This window comes from Strix uralensis, chromosome 13, assembly GCF_047716275.1.
Source record: "Strix uralensis isolate ZFMK-TIS-50842 chromosome 13, bStrUra1, whole genome shotgun sequence".
Lineage (NCBI taxonomy): Eukaryota > Metazoa > Chordata > Aves > Strigiformes > Strigidae > Strix > Strix uralensis.
In genome coordinates, this window is record NC_133984.1 from 18,237,803 (window position 1) to 18,252,963 (window position 15,161).

The 15,161-nt window shown below is 42.3% G+C and overlaps 1 protein-coding gene across 4 annotated transcripts in view; it reads left to right on the forward strand.

Annotated features, from left to right (window-relative positions):
• The window catches only part of TENM1 (teneurin transmembrane protein 1), a 348,074-nt gene extending 335,845 nt beyond the window's left edge, over positions 1–12,229 (forward strand). For all 4 annotated transcript variants that reach the window (XM_074882528.1, XM_074882531.1, XM_074882530.1 and 1 more), the window contains 4 exons: positions 2,681–3,068; positions 3,748–4,968; positions 5,448–5,590; positions 7,065–12,229. In XM_074882528.1, coding sequence (XP_074738629.1) covers positions 2,681–3,068; positions 3,748–4,968; positions 5,448–5,590; positions 7,065–7,823 — 2,511 coding nt within the window. In that variant the 3' untranslated portion in view covers positions 7,824–12,229. The remainder of the gene's footprint in view (positions 1–2,680; positions 3,069–3,747; positions 4,969–5,447; positions 5,591–7,064) is intronic.
• The last annotated feature ends 2,932 nt before the right edge of the window (positions 12,230–15,161 follow it).

Here is a 15,161-nt window from a genome sequence, read left to right on the forward strand (position 1 = left end):
GCACAAGTGGTCAAATCCTGATCTTGTAGAACCAAATGGCAAGAGCTTACTACTTCGGGTAGCAGCAGGCTTGGGTTATGCTGTAACTTGTCATTAAAATTATTGGAAGTCATATATACTATGGACATAATCTCCCAGCTATTTAATGTATTTCCATCGCTGTTTGTTCCTTGTGCCAAGGAAAGATTAATTCACTGTCAAAATTAGACATTGAAATATCATTTTGTGGCTCCATTAAAGTCAATAATTCATTGTGTTAATTGTGTAATGATTGCTAAAGGTTGTCTAAAACCTCGTAAGACTCAGTGATTCCTTTTATCAAAAAATCAATTATGTAGTTTGCTTCCAATTCATAGTTATTTAGTTCTTGATTTTTTAGCACTTGATGAGTTAATTGTGCATCTTCAAAAATCTCTACCGCTTCCAAAATCAGCTATAATAATTTAGGTTTTAGAAAGCACTATGATAGTAGCACTGTAAATAACTTTTACTGATGAAATTCAGTTCCTCTTGTTTTGATCACCTTCCTCAGTTAGTTAATGGTGTTATAAAATCTCCTGAATATTCCAAGCTTGCTTCCAAAATCCTGCCGTTTACGACCAGACAAAACCGATGAGTGGCTGCGTGTGTATGTTGGACAGAAATGACATCTAGTGGTGATGCTCAGCATTTCTGTGTATTCCCCGTAGAGCTCCAATTGCCACTGGCTGTTTGTCTCAATGTACCATGCAGCATTAATCATTACGTGGTTGAGCAGGCTCCGGTTGCTTTTATAAAATGACAGCTTTTTGGCTGTTTTATGAGCTACCCTCCGAAATCCTTTAAACCAATTAGAACCCAATTTGTGCAAAAAGTTAAAATCTATTGTAATATTATTAGGTTGAATTGGGAATTAATTTTTTTTTTCTCTTTATGGTGTCCTCTAATAGGCTAGAGAGGATACTAAGTCTCCAACCCTAGTACTGACTATCCTTTTACTATCCTGGACAAAAGTGGAAAAGCCACAAAGTGCTGTAAAAATGGCACACAGGGGCACTAAAGTTATATTAGAGATGTTTCTGATCTTGTTATTCATACTCTGTCAATGGCAGACAGCTTAAAAACAGGCCCGGGAGCAGTATATAGAGAGAGGCGTCACATCAGTGCTAGGAGAGAGTTCAGCCAGTGGTTTACTGCAGACTGGGGACTCTTGACTGAAGGTGAAAACAAAATAAACACTCTGCATGTTAGAAATGCTTGGCAGACCAGCAATAAAGCGATCAGAAAAAGCTCAGTGTAAAGGTCTGTTGTCACCAGTTGGCAGCAGGTAGCTTGCGAGTGGCATATGTTGGTGCTCGCTGGCTTGTGCACAGGTGACAGATGTCTTTCACCAAGGGCAGGAAGAGATACATCTTGGGAGGGCAGGGGGCCGGGGCTACAGAGAGGATGGCTTAGCCTATCTTTGGTCCTTTGAATAAGCACTTGGGTTATTTGTCAGAGCAAAGTGGCTGAGGGCCAATGTTACTTAACACGTTGCAGGGCTGAAGTCTGTGTTTTCTTCCCAGAGAAGATTTTTGAGCTTAGAGGAAAAAAATCCTTTTTTTCTGATCTCTTTCACCAATGCTCTGCAAAAAAGCAGTCACACTGTTCCTCGTAAGACTTTGTTTTGCATGATGTCTCAATCATGCAGAAGCCTGACAAATTTGCTTATGTGCCTGGTAGGTTTGGGCTGTGAGCTAAGAACTGTGCAGTGTCAGTGCTCTGTCTCAGCTCAGGCAGTGTGGCAGGGGTGTGCAGTGCTCTAGTCAGCCAAGCCCCGTACTGGAGCTGCGGGAAGGCTGCAGAGTTCCCCCATACATTTTCATTCTTGTGTTTTCATTATGCTTGTTTCAACAGAGCCTGTTCACCAGCGGGCTTGTACTCTGTGACACTGTGACTTTGCACATGACTTGTGAAAAGGTTTACAGAACCCAGACTTTAAATTTGCACATCTGCCATGCTCGCACATTCATCTGCCAAACAAACGAACCAGATTGCATTGACCAGCCACAACTAACCAACACAGGGCAAATATCAAGTATCTCTGTAGAAAATATATTCTCTGTAAACGTTAAAAATCAGAGATAGAAGTAGTCCCACCAAAGAACCTGCAGACTATTTTCATCCATCTGTAAGCATGGAGATACTGTGACCTCCGGGACAGTGTGCATTTAATAGAAGACACAGAAAAAGGGGTAGGTCTGTGCTAGAGATATGCAGAGTGCCAATAAAAGCTAAACACCTTCTAGACAGCATTGAAAGTTTCCCCTTTCCACCTCCCCTAGAAACATCTGGTGGTGCAGATGCTCTGCCTGTGTGTGAGGAAGAGGTTCCCTCTGGTTTTGCTTCCTGGGAGGATGACCTAAATAGTTCAAAGCAACATAGCAAGTCAGCATGAGGCTGAAATGCTACTGAGAGCCACATCTGCCTTCCAGTTTGGAGGTCCTTACCTCTAGACTTATTAATATTCTCCTTCTGTTTTGTACCACCTTGCTGGCCTGGTGTCCTGGAGCTGAAAGCTTCACTTGAAATTGTACAGACAGTATGAGCAAACTACGAGAGTGGATGGTTGTTTCAGCATTTCCTTAACCTTGAGTCACTCACTAGATGAATAACGATTTGCTTGATCTGCCACTTACACTGCCATTCCTGTTGCTTGCAGTCCGTGATGCTCCTGTTGCACAGCCAGCGCCGCTACATCTTTGAGTATGACCAGTCTGACTACCTGCTCTCGGTCACCATGCCGAGCATGGTGCGCCATGCCCTGCAAACCATGCTGTCCGTCGGGTACTACCGCAACATCTACACCCCTCCGGACAGCAATGCGGCGTTCATACAGGACGTCACCAGAGACGGACGGCTTCTGCAAACGTTATATCCTGGGACAGGACGCAGAGTCCTTTACAAATACACCAAACAGTCCCGACTTTCTGAGATTCTTTATGATACTACTCAGGTCACATTCACCTACGAGGAATCTTCTGGGGTTATTAAAACAATACATTTAATGCATGATGGGTTCATCTGTACCATCAGATACAGGCAAACAGGTTTGTGTAACTGTGCCTACTTTGCTAAAGTTTTTGGCCCTGGTCCTGCACTTACCTGGCATGAAATTCCATTATTTTTATGACTACAAATTCTTATATTTTATGTTTCAATAGAAAAATATGTGTGTATATCTCTATGTCTGTGTCCATAGGCATATATAGCTGTCCCATTTGAAATACAGTTTTCTTTTTATTGCTTGGTATGGAATAGCTCTTATAATGTTTGATTGTTTTTATACCACTGTGTAGATATTTGCTAAATACTAAATCAAGTTGGTTTATTGTTTGTATTTTCAAGTTTCCCTGTTTATACCATAATATAACATAAATTCAAAAGGACTGTTTATATGAGGAAGGAAATCACCATGTAAAATAAATTTAGTTTAGAATTATCTTGTAAGTAAATAGAAATCATAATTATGAATAAAATAGCATTCATTTAACCAAATGTTAATAAAATATAAATATTTTGTAGGGCAAGCATTAATAAAGGTTTGTGAGAGAATAATCTAACATATTCTTAGCTAATGGTATTTTCTGAGACAGTCAAGTAGCAATAAGGCTTAAGGCTATATTAGAGTTCATCTCCTGTCTGTGCTAAATCTGTAGGGTAAGTATACTGTGGACATAATTCATTGTTTTTCTTGCTTTTCCTTTTTCCCCTATTTGTTTTGAACAGGTCCGCTTATTGGTCGCCAGATCTTCAGGTTTAGTGAAGAAGGGCTTGTAAACGCCAGATTTGACTACAGCTATAACAACTTCCGTGTCACGAGCATGCAGGCCATGATAAACGAGACGCCTCTTCCCATAGATCTGTACCGTTACGTCGATGTTTCTGGCAGGACTGAACAATTTGGAAAATTCAGTGTAATTAATTATGATTTAAACCAAGTTATAACCACCACTGTGATGAAACATACCAAAATTTTTAGTGCCAATGGTCAGGTGATTGAAGTACAGTATGAAATTCTCAAGTCTATCGCTTACTGGATGACCATCCAGTATGATAATATGGGTCGTATGGTGATCTGTGATATACGAGTAGGTGTAGATGCCAATATAACAAGATATTTTTATGAATATGATGCTGATGGTCAACTTCAGACTGTGTCTGTGAATGATAAAACCCAGTGGCGCTACAGCTATGACCTTAATGGCAACATCAACTTGCTGAGCCATGGAAACAGTGCGCGCCTCACTCCTCTGAGATATGATTTGAGAGATCGCATTACCAGACTTGGAGAAATTCAATATAAAATGGACGAAGATGGTTTTCTCAGGCAAAGAGGCAATGAGATCTTTGAGTACAACTCTAACGGTCTTTTGAACAAAGCGTACAACAAAGTGTCTGGCTGGACTGTGCAATACTGTTATGATGGTCTTGGAAGACGAGTTGCAAGCAAATCAAGCCTGGGACAACACTTACAGTTCTTCTATGCTGATCTCTCCAACCCAATAAGAGTTACTCACTTGTACAATCATACTAGCTCGGAAATAACATCTCTGTATTATGATCTTCAAGGTCATCTCATTGCAATGGAATTAAGCAGTGGAGAAGAATATTATGTTGCTTGTGATAACACTGGAACACCTCTAGCTGTATTTAGCAGTCGGGGCCAAGTCATAAAAGAAATTTTGTATACCCCATATGGAGAGATCTACCAGGACACTAATCCAGATTTCCAGGTTATCATTGGCTTTCATGGAGGGCTCTATGATTCTCTTACTAAATTAGTTCATCTGGGTCAGCGGGACTATGATGTCATTGCTGGTCGGTGGACAACACCAAATCATCATTTATGGAAACACCTGAATGCTGTGCCACAACCATTTAATCTCTACTCATTTGAAAATAATTACCCAGTTGGCAGAATCCAGGATGTTGCTAAGTATACAACAGGTAAAAGTAACATGTTTGTCATGAAAATACAAATTCTTATCAAATTCCAGCATGGATTCAAGACTCCGGATATCCTTGGCGTACATCCAAAGTTAATATTTGGCTCTAATCTTACATTAAAGTCATTTCTTTAGTAGATTTGCTGAGCTTGATCTGTTTTTTATAGCCTTTATGGTAACCAAAAAAATAATTAATAGTTGTTTCTGCTGCTTCTCTAAGTGCTAAAATTAGCAGAAGAGTGGAGGCAGCTTAATTTGAATTTTTTCCATTATAAATAAATAGAAGGTACACTATTGATTTGAGTATAGCTATGCTTTGTAATCAAATAATTTGTTTGCTACGATAAATGCTGTAAGCAGTACTGAAAAATAAAGTGATGTGAAATCATTATTTCTGCATAGCTGGGATTTCTGCAGACTACCCTCACTTTTTCTAGGAGTTATGTGCCTTATTGCCAGCATACTTTTCTTGTTTTGTAGACATTGGAAGTTGGCTAGAACTCTTTGGTTTCCAGTTGCACAACGTACTACCTGGATTCCCAAAACCAGAGATAGAAGCCTTGGAGACAACGTACGAACTTCTCCAGCTTCAAACAAAAACCCAAGAGTGGGATCCTGGAAAGGTTAGCAAAAATTCTGTTCAGCTGCTTCTAATACTAAATTACAGAATTTTATTAGAAAATGTTGAAGACCAAGGAAACAAAGTGACTATCTTTCAACATCCTAAGCAAGGCAAATAGTCTAACAATGCTAGAAACTTTAATGTTGTCAATTATGTACTGGCATCAGAGTGGAGGAGAGTTTTAAGGAGAAGCTTTTAGCAACACAGTGAAGGAACTTTACAGAGAAACTATCCAAATCTGAGAGGCAGGATAGGCAAAAGGGTAAAGTGTGTGAAAATTGAAAAAGCTACAAAAAATTTTGTGGGATTAAAGAATTAAAACAACAGATTTTCACCTTTGTTAGCAAAGATGCCGCAAGAGATGCAAAGTCACTGAGGGTGTAAACAGCTTTACAAGTCTGTATCTCTGCATAATTATTGCAGGAAAACAGAAGTGTTGCTATAGATTTGTAAGGGGGGGGGGGGGTGGGGTGTGGGGGTGTGTAAAACTCAACCTTGCTCCAGGGCTTATTTTCAGTAAAGAAGAGCCATGCAGCAGCTATCAGGGTCTAACAATCAATGTAACTGCAACAGGACCAACTACCGATATTCTGAGCAAGCGTTCATGTTTTGCATTTGACCATATGAGCATCTGTTAACAAAGAAATATGATTTTGCGAAGACGAGAGAGAAAAGATGCTTTTCCTCTAATGTAGTCGGGAAAAGGAAGTAGAAAGTGTTGTGAGATCATGTTCATAGCATTTAACACACTTCTTTTCCCATGTACAAATGACTGCACAAAGTGCAGAGGGCTGGAGGGTCAGAGCTCGTTCCAGATGTAAGAGCATGTCCATGTAAAATTGTCACTGAGATATTAAAGAAGCTATTACAAAGGCACAGAAAAAGTGTGGTGATAGGCATAGTGTTAAAAGACAAATAGATGGTTGGAGTGAGGGTTTTGTTAGCCTCAGTGGGGAGCAAGATCTACAGATCTGATGTATTTGACTGGATCTTATTGTTCTAGTGTCTTGAGACCTTCACAGCCTGCTTTCCTTTGAAGAATGGGTTATAAAAACTGTTACTGCTATTTTACAGAAGACATAATTAAATGCACAGAGACTAAGCATAGAATCCTGTGAAAGAGCACAGCTTTGAGTTCAGGTTTCCCCATGCCTAAGAGTTGAAATACCAGCCATTAGAGTCACAATTCAAGGGGTGAGGAAGAAAAAAAGGAAGAATAGATACAAAAATAGCATTTATGATAAACACATTTTCCACTTGTTTTCTAGAAACAAAAGAGTCCAAGAGACAGAAAGCAATACCTTAGGCGATTAGAAAGCCTGTGCATATACCCAGGCTCTGTAGATGTGCATGATGTTTTCCAAACAAATTGAAGATCCATTCTAAGCAATTAAGGGATTAGTAGGGTCTGTGAGACACTATAATGAACTGCAAGGTGCCTCATCTGCAAACTTTATTGGTATTTTCTTTTCCAGACTATCCTTGGTATTCAGTGTGAGCTACAAAAGCAACTCCGAAACTTTATATCCTTGGATCAACTTCCTATGACACCCAGATATAGTGATGGCAAGTGCTATGAGGGAGTGAAGCAACCAAGGTTTGCAGCTATTCCTTCAGTATTTGGAAAAGGCATCAAATTCGCTATAAAGGATGGTATAGTGACAGCTGACATTATAGGCGTGGCTAACGAGGACAGCCGGCGCATTGCTGCCATCCTCAACAACGCTCACTATCTGGAGAACCTGCATTTCACCATAGAGGGCCGAGACACGCATTACTTCATCAAGCTGGGGTCTTTGGAAGAAGATTTGGCCCTCATCGGCAACACCGGAGGACGACGCATCTTGGAGAATGGCGTCAACGTCACAGTGTCGCAGATGACTTCTGTGATCAACGGGAGGACTAGACGCTTTGCTGACATCCAGCTCCAGCACGGCGCGCTGTGCTTTAACGTTCGGTATGGAACAACGGTGGAAGAAGAAAAGAACCATGTCTTAGAGATAGCCAGGCAGAGAGCTGTGGCTCAGGCCTGGACTAAGGAGCAGAGACGACTGCAGGAAGGGGAAGAAGGTATTAGGGCATGGACAGATGGAGAGAAACAGCAGCTTTTAAGCACTGGGCGGGTACAAGGCTACGATGGATATTTTGTTTTATCTGTGGAGCAGTATCTCGAACTTTCTGACAGTGCCAATAATATTCACTTTATGCGACAGAGTGAAATAGGCAGAAGGTAACAAAGAAAATCTCTGCCTTTGCGTCACCAAAGACTGCCTGTTTTTAAACGTAAAATGGTTTATTGTATTGGTTTTTCTAGATCAGAACTCTGTATATATAAATATAGAGGAAAAAACATATCCAACTGCCTTTAAATGTGACAGAAGATGGTATTTTAATATTGTTCGTTTAACTCTTTGAGAGATGACAGTGACGATTTTTAGTTCTTGTGTGGCAGTATTCAAAAATTTCAGAGGCAGAGTCCTGACAGCTGAGCAGCGTGACCTGCGCGCGAGGTGCCCGGGGTGACACCGCACATCCCTGCGGGGTAGGGGAGAGCGCAGCGTGCTCTGCCTTCTTCTAAAGAAACACGACTTTTTTGTTGTTGTTGATTTAATAATTCACCAATTATTTAAAAGGTTACAGAACCTGATTCTGCAACCCGTATTTACTGGGTAGTTTTTATTCCCAGTGAGATCTCCCACAAGTTCAAGGGATTGCATACAGAAACCAGACTGTGTATGGAAACTTCATAGTTGCTCACCAACCCCGCACATGTCATTCCTCACAGCTATGATCTAAGGGATTTTCTAACCTGGGAAACGCAACTCATGTTGGATACAGTCGTAAGGGGCTGTCCCGTACGGCCTTCAGCTTTGCTCGGCTGTAGCCACCTCTCAGCCACTCAGTGATGAACGCCACATTGTGTCTACTTTCGCATGTGGGTGCCTCTCTGCCGAGGTTTCCCATGGCACTGGGTTATGCTGGAGTCCAGCAGCACACGCAGAGCTGCTGATCTTCCTGGCAAAGGGGTGCAGGGTGGCACTGCGCTGCCGGGCTTCAGCCGGGCCTCGGGGGTGGCCAGAGAAGGGCTTTGGGAGCGCTGTAGTCAACAGGAGTCTCTCCACCGACGTTAGTGTGCTCCAGACTGGGCTTTAACTCAGTGCTTTTGGGACGACCCTCGTTACCCAGCTGGGAGGGCCCACACGGCGCAGTGACAAGCCGTGCAGGGTCAGTCCTGTCTGTAGTCATTGGGCCAGGACTCGTCTTTTCACAGATCATTTGGAAATTGCAGTGTTGTTGGGTTTAGGCATTTTCATCTTAAATTATTAGTCTTGTTGTAGTACTCATTTTTTCGAGTCTGAAGAAGATTGGTGGGTTGGGAGTTGGTGAACCTAAGTGTGGATAGTAAATATGTTGATAAACGTAGAACATTTTTGGGATGACTCTTCACTTTTCAGCTCAATATCTAGAGCACATAGAAAAGCATTATATTGCATGGACAGAAATTTTTATTTCCCAAGGTATCATGCGCTGCTGGCACAGTTATTTCATAGCAGAGTAGGTGATCCTTCTTTCAGCTTGTCATTTTTAAAAGACCTGATTATCGGGAGGTGGGGAGGGCACACGGGGAGGGGGGGACAGGTAAGCAGATTTTCCTTTACTGACTTTCAGAGGGAGCTAGAAGTCTTGTTATAGAGCCTGTGTATCCGTAACAGTGATGTTATTGCACATTTCTTTCAAAACTGATATAGTAAATATATTGAAACAATTTCTGCTCATATTTACTGAAGCCAACAAAGTGCTTTCTTTGTCTGTCTTCCTTTCTTTCCAGTTTTCTTTTTTCCCTTGATTTTGGGCAAGTGGAGCAGACTGTACCAAAGTTAGAGATGAGCCTGAACTGGCACCTGAGACCTGAACCCCCAAGCCCCGACAGGGGTTTGAACTCAGGTCTCAGCCTCACACCATTAGCGTCTCTCTCCAGACTCCTTCCGCTCCCCCGGGAGCCAGCGCAGCTTTGGGGGTGCAGGGTCAGGCTGAGCGAGAGCCTGGCCCCTAAAACCACCCTCTACTCCCCAGCCAGGGGGAATTGTGGACCAAAATCTGAACATACACGTTTTGATCGGGCTCATCATTAACTAACGTACAGAATTGGGAGCTGACAACATCTAGGTTTGACAGCTCTGATTTCTGTAATTTTCCATACAATCACGGAGAATTTGAATACCTCCACACCAGCCTAAAAATGGACCTTCAAATCCTTGAGCCTCTAATATGCTTTTAATCAATGGATGAATAATTTATGAATTGTATATAGAGAGTGCATTCATAATCGTGATGATGTATTTTATCACTGATCCAAGATGTCAATATTAGAGTCTATTTTACTTATATTTTAAGCAATTATACTTTTTTGCAATTCACTAATGAGGTATCATTTTCAAACTGCTTTAAATATCCATTATAAACAAATATTTGAAGCTATTAGAATTACCTTGAACTGTGCATTTCTAGTATGTAATACATATTTAGTTAGCTTGTGCCTTTAGTTTCTTAAAGTTATATTTGTATTATATGCAGGAAATGCACTTTGTATTACCTACAGCTGTGTTTTTTAATACTGCCTTGATTACTGTTGTTCTCATATTATGCCAAAAGGTCAAAGAGTGAAATGTGTTACAGGTTTGTCTCTGAAAGTAGATTTGGCATTTTCCCAGTTCCTGGGTGCAGTCTAAGGTACATTTTTGAACATTATTTCTTAGGAGAATATGGATGTATGAAGAATCACATGATATTACATGGCCCGGTTACAAAAGCAAAAAAATGCCTTCATTATAACAGTTTCAGAAATTTAGGAAACTAAATATACATGTCATGTTGAGATGACAGTGCTGAAGAAAAGAGTTATTACTGAAAGGGCACTGGAGACTGAAGTCGTAGCTACACATGGGCCAGCCAGCAGTGATTCGTGAGAACTAAGCAAACAAATAGCTTTGGACCATCTTGTTCATGAGCAACCTCAGATGGAGGCAGGGAATATTTCAGTCTCCATTTTTTTTTTCCTACTAGTTAGACCAATTTCTTAATGTTGCTTTTTGTAGTTTTCCTTTTTTTTTTTTTTTGTTTTGTTGCACTATAGCCTAGAGACCCAAATGAGAAAAAGAAAAATAATGGCATGGAAATTTTTACTGTTATTTAGATCAGATAATTTGATGCTAGCGTTCTGCACTGCAAACATGGTTTTGAAAGTGGAAAAAAATAAAATAAGTAAAATAAAACAAAATAAAAACCACTATTGCACACTATCCTGTAGCAAAGTACCTACCATGAGAAACACATGCTATATTTTTTATGACAGCCAAACAAATAGCGTGTACAAGTAATGTTTCCTTTGCTTTCATATTTATTTAGCAAATCTAGAACATTTCAAAAGGTATAAATATATATATATAGATATCTATGTAGAACATAGCCAAATAAATATATATGAACTGGTCAATGTGCATCTCGGTATACACATCCTAGCTGTTTGGTTTGAGCTCTTTAACGTCCTCTCAGTTGTACCCTAGCTAGGCAGACATGGCCTCGCTCCTGAGGCTCTGGCTCCCAGCCCTGCTCCCCTGCCCAGGCAGCCAGTGCCAGGGTCACGGGGCAGCAGCTTTTCCAAGGTGAGCAGTGGCCATCGGTGCTGCTGGAAGCCGAGGTCCGAAGGGGAAAGTGGTTTAGGCAGAGGAGCTCCTATTGTAGCCTGAGCAAAAAGAGATCAGCAGATCCCTGGCAGGGTGTTAGCCTGCTCGGGGGGATTCGCCATAGCGCGGCTGTTCTAGCACGGTGACACTCGGATCACGCTGCCACCGACAGCCTAAGGGTTTTCCCCGTCAAATGCTGACTGTTATTTAAACCTCTCCTTGATACAAAACATTAGCAGGTCGAAAGCGCCCTGACTGCCAGAGGAATTGCTTCTCGGCAGAAACTGGGACTGGTGGAGTTGGACTCGCTGTGGATTTGTCCGGGCATTTGTCACCTGCCATTATTTGTCTAAGGAAACGTGTTTGACAATTTCCAGTTTTTCCTTAGATCTCGTGGTGGACTTTAGCCTTTTAATAAATGTTAGTATATCAGATCGTGTCCTTGACAGTATTTTACTTGTATGAACCATGATAAAACATTAAAATCTTCATACTCTTCAGGCAGAAGTGTCAATAAATGAGGAAGAGAAGCATAGCATACGATATATGTCAAAGTAATGTTCCTTTTTAGCTTTCTCATCAACAGTAAAAATGTTTACAATGTATGCCAAGATCTTCAGTTTCTGTCTAACATCAGTTAGAGGTTCTGATCTTACAGAAATTGTGTTATAATGGCCTCAGCCTCGTTGCTAGGAAACAATAGATCCCAATTTTTTTATTCCTGCTCTAACTCCTGTGCTGAATAGTGACTGGATACTGTACAGGTTTATGTTATATGGCTGCAGTTAAATGGTCTGATGCATTTTGCTCTGGGTTTCAGACCAGAAGCATGCATTTTCTACAAGAACATCCCAGCAACACGCTGTAAATATTAAAAGTTAATATATTATGTGTCGATATTTGAAAAAGAAAGTACTTTGACTATTTCATTTTTAAAAAATAAAGGTGCAAACTGATGGTGTGTGACGTTGTCTTTGTTTACACCATGTATTTGGGATATTCTGGTCATGTCAGTAAAAGGTGCTTCCGCACAGCTAAAGGACTTCAGACAATTCAAAAGTTGGGAGGCAGGCAGTTGCTAGCAAGATTTAATTTTACCAGAGTTCATGTGTGTAACTCTGCAGGTTTCACTGCAGGTGAAATCACAGGCAGTTTCTGTGCACAGGTTATTACATTTCATCAAAACAAATGTGAGAGAGAAAAGAAAAAAATCTGCTAAATGCCTTTGCACTCCCAAGAACTGAGTGGGTGAAGTCGATGGTGGTGGTAGGGGACCAGGAGCAAAGTTTAAGTACCTACACGTTCTGTAGAGCTGCCTCAAATAGATGATGATGAATGACTGTGTGTATCAAAAGTGTGCGCATGAGGAAAAATAAAAAGCCCAGCACATGCAGCAGAGAGGAGACGGTGAACCAGAGGGGCAGAAGGAGTGTTTAAGGCTAAAGGAACAGTTACGTGGTGAGAACCAGATTGGAGCAGCTGGGCTGGGCAATAACCCAGCATGAGGGCTGAGGTGTAATTGCTGTGTTGGATGGATAAGAAGGAAGCGAGGCCAAAGGGGTGCTCTGGTAGAAAAGGGAAGAAAAGCAGCCTGGGAGATGGTATTGATTAGTGCCGCAGGACGTCTGTCACGGCCGTAGCCAGGGAGTAGGGGAGAGCCTAGTGGAGGCAAAACCAGCAGGAATAGTCGCTGCAGAGGAGCAGTATTGCCTTTGCAGAGCAGGGAGGGCTGGGGCAGGGGAAACCAAGTCCCGCCCTGAGCTGCAAAATCAGCTGTCAGAGCTGCGGCACCCAGGGGAAGGGGGGTGGGAGGGCTGGGGGAGGACGGGGCACAGCAACCACAGCAGCAAGGGGCTGCATCCCAGTGTGGCTGCAGCCCATCAGGCATGGTGGGAAGGAAGAAGCAGGTGATACAGACATTACCCGGTGAAGTCGTGCCCACAAAATGTGGCTGCTGCTCTCTAAAAGGATCTGTAGCTCTTCACACCTAAATCAATGCATGAAATCTATATAATTTCCATATTACTGTTCCCGTAAGCAAGCATCGACTCCTTGTCCCACAGGTACCATAAGCTTCTCTCTCTGTTTCCACCTTGTTTAAGCCTACAGCAACTCCAGACCCTCGGGTATCCAAAAGAAACGGCACAAACAAGCCTCTGTCTTAATAATTTACATCAGAAACTGTAACGACATTCTCAGCTTTAAACTAAAATGGCACCTTCTCGCCAATTTTATGTATTTTTTAGAAGAATGAACTGCTGGAGTCATCCATAGTGAAACCAGCTATCCTCGGCTCACTCAGACGTGTGGCTGCTGCTCTTGTGCCACAGGGTTTGCACACGCAGCACTGACAGCCTCAGCCTTTGCTTGAAGTCAATAGAACATTTCTATAGGAAACAGCCCTGGACAATGTGCTTCCCACTACATTTATCCCCACCACAGTGCAATCATCTGCCATGGACCATTTCCAGGCACACTTCCCTGCTCCCAGGAGAGGCCAGGTAAACCAGGAGCCTAGACCCAGCACTTAGAAAGCAAAAGGGCTCCTACGGGAATCCTGGGGGCACACGTGCACTCTACCAGCACCCAGCAGGTGAGTTGGCTTTGGGGAAGGATGGTTTGCAGGAGCACAAAGCCGGAGAGGAACGGCCAGGGACCAGCCACCACAGCCGTGCAGCAAGCCAGGGAACCTTTAAGGCACAGAGGAGGAGGGGAAGGTTCGATGGGCACAAGTGACAGCAAAGCAGTTGGTGCTGTGGACATTGAGCTCCATGCTGGCAGTGGACAGCTCAGCCCTTCCATGGCTGACACTTGCTGAATTATGTAACAATTAAAAAAACAGCTTTAAAATATTTTATTTAAGAGTAAAACATGCAGGATCTGCCACTGTACGGCACTGTGTTAAGCTAAGACCCTTGTTTCAACCAACAAGCGTATATGACAAGGAGGTACAGAGCACCACATACACACAGTGTGAAATATGATGTGACTAGCCTGGGGGATGGGACATCTTACCGCAAATGAAGTTTGGCCTTCATTTAGACAGAAACTGAATAATGAACTGAAGTTTTCACAACTTTGCAACAGAATTGCCCACCAGTCGCTGTTACGATGGCGCTGTTTATATATTGCATTTATTCCCCTTGCTGGTTTACAATGAACATGTTGTGCCTCACAGAAAATGTTTCATTGCTTGCACTGTCTCACTCACATACTCTCTCTCTCTCTTGCACACACAGAGTCACTTATAGGGGAAAAAAAAAAAAAAGATAAACCTCCCAGCCTTATCAAATGCTGCTTGGAGCAGTGTAGCCTTGCTGAATCCTGCACTTGCAGCCTTACCTCTGCCACTGTTTGCATCCAGCTTGCCTTTAGTGAGTTGAAAACAAGGCATGATGCAGGATAGCAACAATTAAATAGGTTAAGGGTGAAGGGTTTTGTAACATACAGGCAACGAAGGATACATGCAGGGTGCTTACCCCCATGTAATTATCCTGTATGCAGATACCAACACACACTGGACCCCTCGCATGGAACCACCCCAGCCCCAAGCAGCTCGCTGTGAGGCTGAGCCATGGCTTGGCCGTGCCTGGCGGAATTTGGTCTGGTTTTTTCTCCTGAGCCTGTAGCCTACTGTTTCTGGAAAAAGCCTCTTTACCTCTTAGGAAACGTTTCCTTCCTTCCAAACTGTGCAGAACAAATTGGAAGTATAGGCACAAAATATTTAACTGGAGGAACCAAAGGTGGCTGTACAATGTTTGGAGTTGTAGTTTTTTAAACATGTATTTTGTAGTCCATATGCAATCACTGTTAGTCTTGATCTTTGAAAGGGCATGTGGGACAATCACCTTTTTGGGATAGTCAGGACCATTTGTGCAGGTTGAAGGA